The sequence below is a fragment of the Rhinolophus hipposideros genome (assembly GCF_964194185.1).
Source record: "Rhinolophus hipposideros genome assembly, chromosome: 18".
Classification (NCBI taxonomy): domain Eukaryota; kingdom Metazoa; phylum Chordata; class Mammalia; order Chiroptera; family Rhinolophidae; genus Rhinolophus; species Rhinolophus hipposideros.
In genome coordinates this window covers 52,508,617-52,521,921 of record NC_138064.1, presented here as the reverse complement: position 1 = coordinate 52,521,921, position 13,305 = coordinate 52,508,617, and the positions used below count along the sequence as shown (strand labels likewise).

The 13,305-nt window shown below is 38.2% G+C and overlaps 1 protein-coding gene across 2 annotated transcripts in view; it reads left to right on the top strand.

Annotated features, from left to right (window-relative positions):
• The window catches only part of VPS41 (VPS41 subunit of HOPS complex), a 162,311-nt gene that overhangs the window by 133,211 nt on the left and 15,795 nt on the right, over window positions 1-13,305 (top strand). For both annotated transcript variants that reach the window (XM_081079906.1, XM_081079907.1), the window contains 3 exons: window positions 6,262-6,316; window positions 7,490-7,630; window positions 9,755-9,891. In XM_081079906.1, the coding sequence (XP_080936032.1) occupies window positions 6,262-6,316; window positions 7,490-7,630; window positions 9,755-9,891 (333 nt within the window). The remainder of the gene's footprint in view (window positions 1-6,261; window positions 6,317-7,489; window positions 7,631-9,754; window positions 9,892-13,305) is intronic.

Genomic DNA, 13,305 nt, shown 5'->3' with positions numbered 1-13,305 from the left:
TGTATTGGATTTACTGTGAACTGGTTTCAGATCAATGGATTTTCAAAATCTGTAGTTAATGAAAAAATACCTTGCCTGCATATTAATTTATGAAAAATGATAATATTTTATATTTGGGCCCTAAGACGTTTTCTCAAGAATACATTTGGAAATACATCATCTTACTCTAAAGATAAAAGCAAATGTTCCCCTCTTTTCTCACTACAGAATCTATAATCTAGAAAAAGAGTGAGAATCTTACTGTTTGAACAGTGCCTCTTCATTTGTACCTCCCTTTCTGAGGAGTCGTTTGTTTGCAGGAGGACGGGGCTGTCTCTGGTTGACTCCCCAGGCAGCGCCCCGCCCACGTCGGTCACCAGCAGCAGCCAGGGCTCCTTCTCATTCACTGAGCCCAGGTGCAGAGGCACTACCCAGATGCCAGTGTGAGCATGTTTCTCACACTTTCAACTATCAGGTTTACACTTTTGCAGTCTAGTAGTGTTCAACAGAAGGCTCACTGCTCTTCCTAGAGGGGAGCGTCAGAAACTCACGGACCTACACGAGATACTTCTAATACGTAGATTCACTTAAAGCGTTGTGTAGACCTTTTAGAATTTTTCTCTCTGATCCACTGAGAAGAACCTGTTGCATATAAAAGAACTCAATGCAAGCATACTCAAACCAGTTATGTTTTAAACATATTTTTAATTATCTCATATTTTCCACTGAAAGAGAAGTTTGAATAGATTAGAGATGGTAATGCTGGAAACATCGCATTATAAAATAACAAAGTCAATAATCGACGTTTTTAGAACTCCCTAAATGGGCTTTCATGTTACAGATCACTGAGATTTCTCCATCAGACATTATCTTTTCATCAAGATCCATTGTGGGAAATTTGTACATTTGCAAAGTACATGTCACTATCCTTACTCAGGTACCTAAGGCCATCTTAAAGCAAGTGTTTTTGCCTCTATTAACTCATGAACGATCTCGTTTATTTTTCCCGAGAAATAACAACTCTACAGAAACTTAATCATCTTAGAGACTAATTCCTTTTATGTTTACTTATAACATGAAAAAACTGCCAATTCATAAAATACAGAATAGATTCCCCCCATAAAATGAGTCCTGATCACACTAACATTGCAGTGAAGGTCAGGGAGGATGGGTTCGCCTGTTCTGTCTAAAGAGACACTCATAAAATTTGGTCTCTTTTTCTACTAACTATAAAGTTAAAAACAAAAATTTTGATCACCCCCCCCCACACACACACCCCCCAAGAAGTCTTTACTTCAGAAGACTATAGATTGTTTTGTTTCATAGGTGCTCAGGTGGTATTTCGGTGTTAGTTTTTATTTAAAATGGGAAATGTTTAAGGTGTCAAAGCATTAGTCAGAACATGTCTACCTACTGTTGTGGATAATTCACTTCTGGAAGATTAGCAGCTCTGTCATCCTCATTTCTCGTTACCTGCCTTTGCTTGAATTGGGTAATTGTTAAGAGGAAGGAGGGGTAATTTCAAATGACGACTGGTTGAAATCTTCAAGAATCCAGGTCAAATTTATTTTGAATTAATTGAAATCCCACAAGTAATAGGGTTTGGCCAACAACTTTGCAGAGATCCTGACATCACATCAAAAGCCCTTTAGGATCATCAAAGACCAGAGTTCAGGATTTAAAATCACCATAACTCATACATTCTAAAATTAGTCATAAACATTTAGGGAATTGTTTATACTAAGGGAGATACAGAGTTAGTAGGAATTTATAACATCTGCAGCAATTTATTATGAAAAGACAATAAAAATTGTTGGTTTCTATTGTCCTCTAAAATATGTACTGTGCTTTCCTGTACCTTGTTTTTATTTAATCTCTACAAAAGTGCAGGTAGGTAGATAAAATCATGACAAGCTGAGTCTTCACGAGTTGAAAGAAACAGCCCGAAGTATAGAGTTAATAAGTCAAAGGGCCAGAACTTGGAACCTAGATTTCTTAACTTCAGGACCCATGTTCTTTGCACTGTGGTGAGCAATTATTTTTCAGGTTTAAAAAATTAATTAAAATAATAACACCACCAATAATAAAGATATTTAGTATTGTAAGAATACTAAATACTTTAGTATTGTAAGAATCATGAATGACATCAGTTTTCAAACTGTTAAACTGTCCTTTAATTTCCAGGTGTGGTCATCAGGCACCTGTTTTCATTTGCAAATCTGATTTGCTTATGCCTAAAATAATTAAAAGCGGAGTATCAGCTTTATAGATTAGGCAAATTTATATCTGAATGTATGATCTCTCATATTAATGGTATTCACAAGGTGACAGTATTTATGAATTTGGAGGAATGAAGATTGGGAAATGCAAAGTTTGTAGATTTTCATTACATTTAAAGAGAAAATTGGATAAAAGATGACAGGTTCAAGGCTAGCTAGAAATTATTTAACTTATGGTTGATGAGGTTCTTGTTAGTTACTTCCAAATTTCTTGTTTTTTTTACCATTATGCTAAATCAGGAAAGGGAAAATTAAAACATTATTTTGGCATAATTTTTTACTCGAATACTGTCATTCTTTTCACTTTTATTTTTATTACTATTCTTTTCCGTGTGTGTGTATCCCATTAACTTTAAAAATCTTAATTTCCCAACTGTTTCCTCTAGAGGGAGCACTGTGGTCCAGGAACATTCAAGAATCTAAAATAAGGAGATGTGTTTTTATGCTTCACTTGTGTCAATAATAGAAAAATTCCATGTACCAGAAATATTCTTTTTACACTTAAAATTTCCTGGAGTTTTCTAGAATCTCTACTGTCTCATATGTGAGAAAGCATAATTTAAGGTACTGTCAGGAACTAGTCATAAAATATTTACAAATCCGTGAAATTCAAATTTCAGATACTCAGATTATCTCTGACCTTTGTGTTACACGTGCTTACAATCCATACCACTCTTGACTTCAAACTTGCCTTTACCTATTTCTTCACATGAATCGTCATTCTTGATAACATCCTAAAAGAGCTGCAGTGGCACTATCCTGTAGAATGTTCTACAGTGATGGAAATGTGCTATAATCTACTCGAACAAGGTAGCCACGACCTCCATGTAGAAACTGAGTATTTGAAATGTAGCTAGTGAGGAACTGAATTTTTAATTTAATTTAAATGTAAGTAGCCACATACAGCAGAGTGGCCACTGTCCTGGACAGCTCAGGCGAGTCTTCAGACTGCAGACTCGGTGGTTTGAGACAAGACGTTCTCAAGGCTTTGCATGTGCTCAAGAAAAGGGGGGTGGCTCAGTCTGACATTTCTGAGTGGTGCTTTAAAGTGTCATAAATTTCCAAGTACAAAATGATTATGGATGCCTTCTAGTAATAAACTATTGTGAGCAGCATACTCATCTCTAGTCACACTGTCTTTCTCTAAACATGTAGTTGTGTGACCCTTGTGTGTGACCCTTGTCTGCTTGTCTGTGAATGACACCGACTCACTACGCCATACACTGTTCCTCTGCATCTCCAGCAGCCAGTTAGCACAAAGCTGGGCACTCAGTTGGTTTCTGAATTCGGGCCTTCTTGCTGCAGATTTTTTACTTTTTCCTCTTACTGTGTATCTTCTCACATGTGTGTATCTGCTCTGCTCTCACATCGTTCCAGAGGAGTGAGGAGTTGGTAAGAAAGTTCCACTGTTTAGGATACTGATTTATGGGCATGAGGGTATAGAGAGAGGTAAACCACGTTTTTAATCAAAATGAACAGGGATTTTCTAAGCGTTAGTGAGGATGAGGTTGAGCTACGAGTGATTAAAAATCCCCAAGTAGTAGTGGCTTAAACAGAGTCGCAGTTTAGTCCTCTGTCACATGGCAGTCCTGGTGAGGAGGCCCTGTTGGGGGTGGCATGCTACAGGGTCGGAGACCCAGCTCTGTCTCTTACAGCCTCATCTTGTATGACCTTGACCTTGTGATGTGAGATAGTATCATCCATGTTTTCAGGAGAAGATTGGGTTAAAGGACTAAAAATAAGAAAAAGAGTTCACACGTGAACATCCCCAGAAGCTGCCACTTTTCTGTCTTATCTCTACAGGGACATTAGTCACATAGCTCTCCTACCATTGCGGAAGCTCGGAGATTTTTTTCTCTTTTTTTTTTCAATTCTGGACAGTTACCCACCTGAAATCTTATTACTATAGAAGAAATGAGTAAAAGATATTGAGGGGACAACTAGTTCTCTCTCTGCCACATAATTTTTAAAGGAATCTTGTGAGTAGTGAATTAATAGTATTTCCTCTTCATTGTAATCTTCAGGTCTTATTACTTTCTCATTTAAATGATTTGTGTACTTTAAAACACCATCCTCTTTTGTTGTAATTCTAAAGTAAGGTGTTACTTGTTTTTTTCCTTTTTTATGTTTGGTTTGGCTTTTTTCCCCCTACATTGATTTCTGTGATCAGCATTTTTTCCCTCCCTTTTAGTTGTTATCCACCCAGAGACACAGATTTAAATATATATTCTACACAAAATTTTAAGTCAAAAATCAAAATGTCAAAACTAGCTCCCGCTGTTATTTCCTAAGATAGATCATTGAGCCCTCTCTTTTTCCAAGCCACAGAGGACTGCCCTCCGAGTGTGCAGGTGTGTGTGCCTTCTCTTGATGGTTCTGTTTTCTTTTTTCCCCCCTAATAAACTGTTTTTTAAAAAATTAAAAATAGATCATTGAGCCAAAAGAGCTAATGAACTTGAGCTGTTCCTTTTATCTCCTTGATTATTTATAAAACAACCTGAACTGGTTGTTTTTAATTGACTCCTTTAACTATGCAACCCAGTAATCTTCCTCCTGAAACCTTTTTTTTCTGCTCATTTATTGAAAAAATATGTACTGCACACCTACTATGAGCCAGATGTTGTGCAGAGCAGAGGGCTTGGAGAGTACATGGTCCCAGCCAACAGAAATCAGACAATTGGGGGCAGTTAGTTGTACTTGTGAGTAAGTGTCATGAAGACGTGTGATCTGACCTGGAGTACGTCGTAGCAGGGTTTATCTGAAGGACTTGCCAGGGATGGTGAGTGAGGAGAGAGAGAGGGCAGCATTCCCGGCCGAGGGACCACAGTACAGGGCTGAGCCGCATGGGAGGTGTTGCTGCACAGGAACTCAGGGCCAGCTCGCGGCTGCACAGAGGCCACAGGAAGGATTCTGGGCTTTAAGCGGGAGCAGAGCACCGCAGTAGGAGGTCCCACAGGAGGGTGTGAGTGAGGTTTCTCAGGAGCTTTGACGTATCACACTGCATGCAGTCCACATGCCACTTCGTCGGCAAAGCTTTGTACCAGAGGGCCACACCAGAGCTTGTGTCCTGTATGCACATGGCTTCTGTTCATACCCAGGTCACGGGATTCTGTGTTGTCACAGCTCTGTCACTGTCCCTGAACCTTGCACTTCCTTGGCGGATTCATGCTGCTTCCACTCCTGCTGAGCCACCTCCATCTCTCCCTCACTGTCCTTCTCTTATGTGTCATTAGCAGCAGCCTTTATCTCACTGTCATTGTTGCATCTCACCCAACCTGACCTCTGGTGCCCAGCGCAGCATATATAGTAGATGGGTGCCAGTTCATTTAGATTACTGAATTGTTTAGAATCACATAGTATCTTTTTCTTACACTCGAGGAAATGTCATCTGTGTAGTTCCTCATTTATTTTACTTGATCTTCTCCTTTTTGATCCTTCTTGATTGTCAGATGTGTTTCTTCCCGCTCACTTTTGACAGATCCTTGAGCAGAGTCCTCTTTTAAACCCTGTGAGCTGGCAGTGGAAGTATTTACTTATGTATTTATGTAACAAATGTTTACTGAGCTCTGGTACACTCACCACTGGGATCAAGAGGCGGTGAACAGCAGTCCTTTCATGGAGCTTCATTCTGGCGGGGAAGACAGCTGAAACTAAGGACTGGATCAGCTGGGGAGCAGCACTGTGAAGAAACACAAAGTAGCATAAAGAGAGAAAGCTTGTGGGAAAGTGCCTTTCTTTCAGCATCTTGCTTTCTGCCTTGGCTCGTGGAATGTTCTGAGTTGTCTCAAATATGTTCTTTAGTTAAATCGTGTAGGGACCAGCCCCTCTCTGAGAGATGAGTAGGTACAGCCACCAGCAAAACTTAAAAGAGATTTATGTTTTTGTTTGTTTTGTTTTTTAAGTGAGGCAATGAAAAAATTCAAACTTGTGTGTTAAGTTACTCTATTAATATTTGTTCTTTTCTGGAACCCATAATAACATTTTTGCCCTGGTTTATTTGAAGGCTCTTGAGATCTGTCAACAGAGAAACTTTGTAGAAGAGACAGTTTATCTTCTGAGTAAGTAGCTTTTACTCATTTTGGTCCCCACAAACCAAGAAATGGGGTGACAATGTGATATAAATTATCTAAGAATGGACATAGGTTTTAGACCACAGTAACACAGATATTAGAGCCTATTTTGTACAAGAATTTAATACGTGGAAAAGGAGACTTCACAGCTCAATAGAGAAGGAAGAGTTATTTAATTAATGCTGTTGGAATAGCACCTTAGCTTTGTGTAATAAACAAAACTATCAGTTTACGCCTCATAACGTAAAATAAATTAGAGATGGATTAATGAGTTTGTTCATTTATTTAAAAAAAAAGAATCAGCTTACAGTACCATCATCTTGGTAGAAAAGAAAAATGTTCATTTTCAAAAATTACACCCTAAATAACTAGAGGAAATGCAATTGAATATTGAAGTTTTGGAGAGGGAGGAAAATTTTTCAGTATAATCTGGCTGTCATTTGTCCCTGGCCGTCTGGCTTTCTAGATGTACTGTGTGAAAAACTCATGGAAATCATTAACAAAATCATTAACATGCCAATAGATCAATGACCAGAATATGTAAAGGTAATTAACCAAATAGAAGCATTTGTTGGTAAATACTTGCATTTCATGAGGGTTATTGAAAAGCTTTCCCCTGAACTTGAAAGAGAAGGAAATGAGGTTGAGTTTGCAGTTTGTGCAAAGCGTGTCAGAGGAACACGTGAGAAGCTACCTCCAGAGGCAGAATGATTCCAAGGCCTGAAAAATCTTAAATGTGTCTGGGTGTGACGGCAGCAAAAGGAAGGAAATGTCAGCCTGTCGGAATGTGACACCTGGGCTCGAACTCCAGACCTACGATTAGTGCCTCTGTGATTGTGGCAAGTTACTGACCTTTCTGTGTGCTCTTCTGTAGAACAGAACTATTAGAATATAACTCACAAAGCCTGCTGATGCCTAAGCGATGTAATCCGTGTGAAGCACTACATGAGTGCTCAGCACGCAGTAAACCCCCGTAAATAGGTATTGTATTGTGTTATAGAAGCAAATGCTGATGTCACATTAGAAAATAGGTTTTTGTCTTAGCTTTCAAACTGTAAACAAGTTAAGACATACGTGATTTCTTGAACACATTTTTTATAAAAATACCCTTAACGTTTTATTAAAATGTCCTAAATGGAGTATTTCTCCCGTCTTCGCTAGGCCGCATGGGTAATAGCCGGAGCGCCCTGAAGATGATCATGAAGGAATTACACGATGTCGACAAAGCCATTGAGTTTGCCAAGGAGCAGGACGATGGCGAGCTCTGGGAGGACCTGATTCTGTATTCCATCGACAAGCCACGTAAGCAGCAAAGCCACGTGTGTCACAGCTTTTTTCTCTCAGTGTAGCAGTTATGTCTAGAGTAAGAATTATCTCAGGACACACTGAGTTAAAAATACGGTGAAGTACCTAAAGTAAGAGAAGGCCAGGTCCATTGTACCGGTTCCCGGCACTGCTCCTGGGCAGACCCTGGCGCGCATTCCCTATGTTACCTGAGTGTGATCAAGAACAGTGGTTAATCTGATAATCTTCACCGTGCCCCCATGCAGCATGTCTGTACCCTCTGCACCCACTGACTAAATGCGATGTGGGAAGTGTGAGTTGTCTTAGGTGTGTGGGGATATTTATTCTGAAAATGTATAACCCACCCCAGTCTCTCCCTATGGAAACGTAGCTGTAACAGGACACTGGCCGTGTTTAGCTGTAATTGCAAATCCCGGTTCACAGTGCGGCACCATGAGTGTGTATTGATTGGCTCTGCGCTTAACCATTTGCATCGGTCCCCGTTTTGGAAAGAAACAAAGCAGTCACCTAATAATAACCCAGGCCCTCTTCTGAAGATACAGAAATGATTCAGAAGCTAGCAGCAGTGGTTTAAAATCTCCACCTTCCCTTTTTTTATTTTTTGGTAAGAAGACTTTATCTATTTCAAAATTTTCAAGTTCTAGAAATTACTTCTATGATTGTCTTTTTAATAAGAGATACAAGAGGATAATGTTATTCAAGTCAAATTCAGATTAAGGTAGTTACATGACATATATGTTAAAGGATCTAATTCAATGTGATAAAGTACCATGTTTCCCTGAAAAGAAGACCGAGCTGGACCATTAGCTTTAATGCGTCTTTTGGAGCAAAACTTAATATAAGACACGGTCTTATTTTAATATAAGACCAGGTCTTTATTATAATATAATATGTAATATTAAATATATAATATAATATAAAATACCGGGTCTTATAGTAATTTTTGCTCCAAAAGACATATTAGAGCTGATGGTCCAGCTAGGTCTTATATTGAGGGAAACACGGTAGTTTTGGGATCCTAAAGGCAGCCATGGGGGTGCGATGGAACAAATACACTGTGAACTTGGGCTTGAATTTGGGCTTACAGCTTGCTCGCTGTGTGACCCTGGATGAAGTAGTTAACCACCCCATTTCCCTTTTCTGTAGAATGGGGGAAAATAACATTCCACTTTGCAGAATATTGGTGAAAAGTGTATGATAGCTAAGCCATAGTAAAGTCTCAATAAATGTTAGTTGTACCCCTTTAATATCACAAACTGTATAGTAATCCCTCCTTTTCCACAGTTACCCACGGTCCCCTGTGGTCCAGTAGCATTAAATGGAAAATTCCAGAAATCCAGAATTCATAAGTTTTTAATTGTGCATCTTTCTGAATAGCCTGATGAAGTCTCACGCCATCCCATTCCGTCCCACCCAGGACATGAATCATCCCTTTGTCTAACGTATCCACGCTGTAAACACAACCAGCCCACTAGCAGTCTCAGTTATCACATTGACTGTGGTAGTATCGCAGTGCTTGCGTTCAAGTAACCCCTGTTTTACTTAATAATGGCCCCAAAGTGCAAGAGTAGCAATGCTGGCAATTCAGATATGCCAAAGAGAAGCCATAAAGTGCTTTCTTTAAGTGAAACGGTAAATATAGTACAGTAAGATACTTTTAGAAAGAGACCACATTCACATAACTTTTATTACAGTATATTATTTCAATTCTTCCATTTTATTATTATCATTATTAATCTCTTACTGTGCCTAATTTATAAATTAACCTTTATCTTTGGGGTTTGTGTGTAGGAAAAAATACAAATAGGGTTCAGTGCTATCGGCAGGTTCAGTGCTATCGGTGGTTTCAGGCACCCACTGGGGGGCTTAGACTGTAACCCCTACAGATAAGGGGGGACCACTGTATCCTGAAGTAAGCATTTGTTCTTCAGCTGTTTTAAACTCTTATCACTTAGCTTCTCCTTTATGTCATGAGGAAAGTAAAGGAATATTAGTTTTTGAGAGTTTAGAAATTCAAATAGCTTTAACATTTACTTTGAAGGAAATGATTTTTCCTTTGAGTTACTTTTGGCCTGAAATTGCGTTGTGCGCATTGCTTATGTGTTACGTCGTATTTTGTAGCATTTATTACTGGCTTGTTAAACAACATTGGCACACATGTCGACCCAATTCTACTGATTCACCGTATTAAGGAAGGAATGGAGATTCCCAATTTGAGAGATTCCTTGGTTAAAATTCTGCAAGACTACAATTTGCAAGTAAGTATCTTTGCTTGGACAGACGAGCATACTGAGCTGGTTGACTGGCTACTGGATAAACATTTCTAAGGTTTATTTTAGATATCTGTGTCAAATAATTCATTTGGGTAGTTACATTTTACAATTGACCCTTGAACAGTGGGAGAGTTGGGTCACCAACCCCTGCACAGTTGAAAATCCATCACCCCCACCACGGATACCAAAATCTGCAAATGCTAAAGTCTTTTATATAAAGTGTCATAGAATATTGCCTATAGTCGGCCCCCATACCCACTGCCTGCTTTTTCCTCAGCCTCCACAAGGCCTAAAAACACCTAATAGTTCCTTTTACCAAGCTCTTCACATCCAGCGAACCAGGATTAGGGACAACACTGGGTCTTACTGCTCATTCACTGTTTATGAATAAGTTTGCATAGGTCTGAGTCAGCCAGGAATAAAAATAAAATCATTAGAAAAAGGAATTCCATATAAAAATTATCCACTAACACAGCTGCTAAATCAATATTTTATTCTTTTATGTTTTAAAATATACCGAGAGCTTTTCCTTACAATTCTGCTGGGACAGAGAGAGGCGGTGGGGACTGCTGCACCTGAAGGGCCCACTGAGGCTCAGCTGTCTAGTTAGAGAATGCGGAGAGAAAATGCTCTCCTGGAGCGGGTTCAAAGACTTCCAGGGGTGCTTCCTACTTACGTATGAAGAAAGAATTTAGAATTTTTTTCTATGGAAAAGGCTACTTTTTTTATTAACGACCATTTATTTTCTTTCTTTAGGCAACCTATTAGGGATGACTATAAAAATAACTCTATAGGGAGCATTGTGAAGTTTCAAGAAGAATTTCACATACACCTTTTGTTTGATTCTGTCTAGTCTTTTGTTGTTTGTTTCATAAAACTGTAGTTGATTTTCACATGTCCTAACAGGAGAAATAATTGCCAACCCTGTTAATCCCAAAAACTGGGGGGAAATTTTTTGTAGGTCCATGAATTTGCAAGAATCTGGAATGTACTTATATGGGAGGGGAAGGTAAGGGAGAAATGACCCTGGGAAATACCAAGAACTATTCAGTAAACATAGAGATCCATGGTCAAATGATAGAGAAAGGATATCACAGGGCTTCTCGTACCTTTTTTTGCGAATATGCACTGGAAATCTCTAAGGGGCACGTTTACAGTAGAGTATGCAGCATTTTAAAACTTACTTAGACACTGAAAATGCTTTGAGAGACCATTCATTAACTAATTGCTAATTGGAAAGAGAGGATAGAGAAAGTTTTGGGGGAAAATTTTAAATGAACATCTCTTCTGGTTTTAAAATTTCATGTTTTTAGAAATGCAACAACTGTCTTCAACTGAAGTTTAGCATTAGGCATATTGGATTTCTGACATCATTAAAGTTAAGGAAATGGTAGAGTCAATCAACGACATTATTAATGTTTAAGTTTTTAAAATTTATTTTAAATTACTGTTTTCTTGTTACAATGTTAGTATAATTATTCAACAAAGTTTAAAAGCTTCACGAAATTAGTAAGATAAAAGTACCTCTGAAGTTAGTAAGATAAAAGTAGCTCTTATACTTCATAAACTTAAAATGTTTCTAGGCCTGATTTCAAGGACAAATAGCATTTATTTGATATAAATTACTTACAAAACAATATAAAATTTATTTCAATTTTTACGTAAACTGACCATAATTTCCAAATTTTTATAATTTTATATAAATGTATACTTTTTTGCTTTATATTTTTAGAACTCTTTTATTTATAAATTTATTATGTTTTATTTAGCATTTATATTCATTTCTATTTTTTTCCCTTAAGAATTTCAGCATCTTTGTTCTTAAACACTTCTCTCTTGACAGACTTATTAGCTAGTCATTTCATCTTCACAACAGTCTGTTAGGATCTGTCATCTTCATTTTCCAGATGAGAAGACTCAGTCTAACAAAGTTAAATGAATTGCCAGTTTGGGGAAATGATGAGCTGGGTCTGAACCCAGATCCTCTGACTAAATGTTGTGTATTTCTCACTGGTTGTCCCATAGGTCTCCGGAGATGCATTCCTCCTCCTGGCTGGTTACAGCAGGGGAATACCCAGGGCTGGCCTGGAAGCTGAACAGGCAGCCTGTGGTCCCTAAAAAGTACTGGACGGGTGTTTGCAGACCTGGACTCTAGTTCTGGATTTGCCCTTAGCAGGGCTGTTGGCTTTCAGGATGACATAAACTTTCTAGATCTCAGTTTTCCCATTAGAGTAAGTGAGTGTTTGTCAAGCCTGGCCACGCACCAGAATTATCTGGATTCTTTTTCAGTTTACCTAGTCTCAGGTACGACCCCAGATCTGCTGGATTAGAGTATCTTGGAGAGCGAGGGACTGTATCCATAAATGACCTTGCTGTTTGCTACACATTCAGCCTGGCTCTGAGGTACTGTGCATGGACACTTAGTAGGTCCCTTGAGAGTAAATGATCTGAAGTATCTCCTGTCTCTCAAGTTCTTAAGAGAGTCTTTTCACAAATACACCTTTATAACACAAATGCAGCTGCTTAGTGTTAACGTAATATTTCAATGTAAATCATTCATAATACTTATTTTGGAATCTGTAATAAAGTAGCTAAGATTTTTAGGTGTAATTTTTTTCATGACATGTTTGATTGTTTATAAACACTTTTATTTAAATACTTGAGTTACTACATGTCACATACTGCGCTAGGTACCACCAGAGCCTCCACAGATTGTCTGCTAAGCCTGGAATAAGTGGGATGCAGCCCTTTGCTCAGGTGTCTCATAACTTGAATTACTATTTCTGGGAAAAGTAGAATGCTTTAACACTTCAGTTTTGTTAAACTTCACACACACACACACACACACACACACAAATTGACTCCAGATGTCGCCATGTCTAGCAAAGTTATTTTCCCATATTTGTATTTTCCGTAATCCCCTTATTTCTTTATCATTTCCCATATCTTTCCTCTTCGAAATCCAGAGACAAATGAATTAAGAGGATATAGTGACTTCTTTCTTGCCTGACCTTTTTGGGGTTCACATGGATTTCTTTTAGACTCACAATATGTAAGCTCTTAATTTCTCCTAAAACATAGTCTTTAAATTTATAAATCCTCGAAATAAACTTTTAAGATAAAAAGGTTTTTTCCTTTCCAAATATTTAAGGTTGGCCTCATCACAGCTTTTAAGTGACATAAGTGGCCTATGACAAGCAACTCTAGTTCTTTAATTAATGTAGTTCTTTAATCAATTTGATATATGTGCTATTGTAAATTTAAATGTGATTGTACTTATGATAATGTTTTTGATCTCTAACGAGATCTTAGAGTCTTATCTTTTCCTCTTTCTCTCTAGTTCATTGTCTTTGATAATAACAAAAAGCAAAAAAAGCTTTTTCAAGAATTCAAACCCCA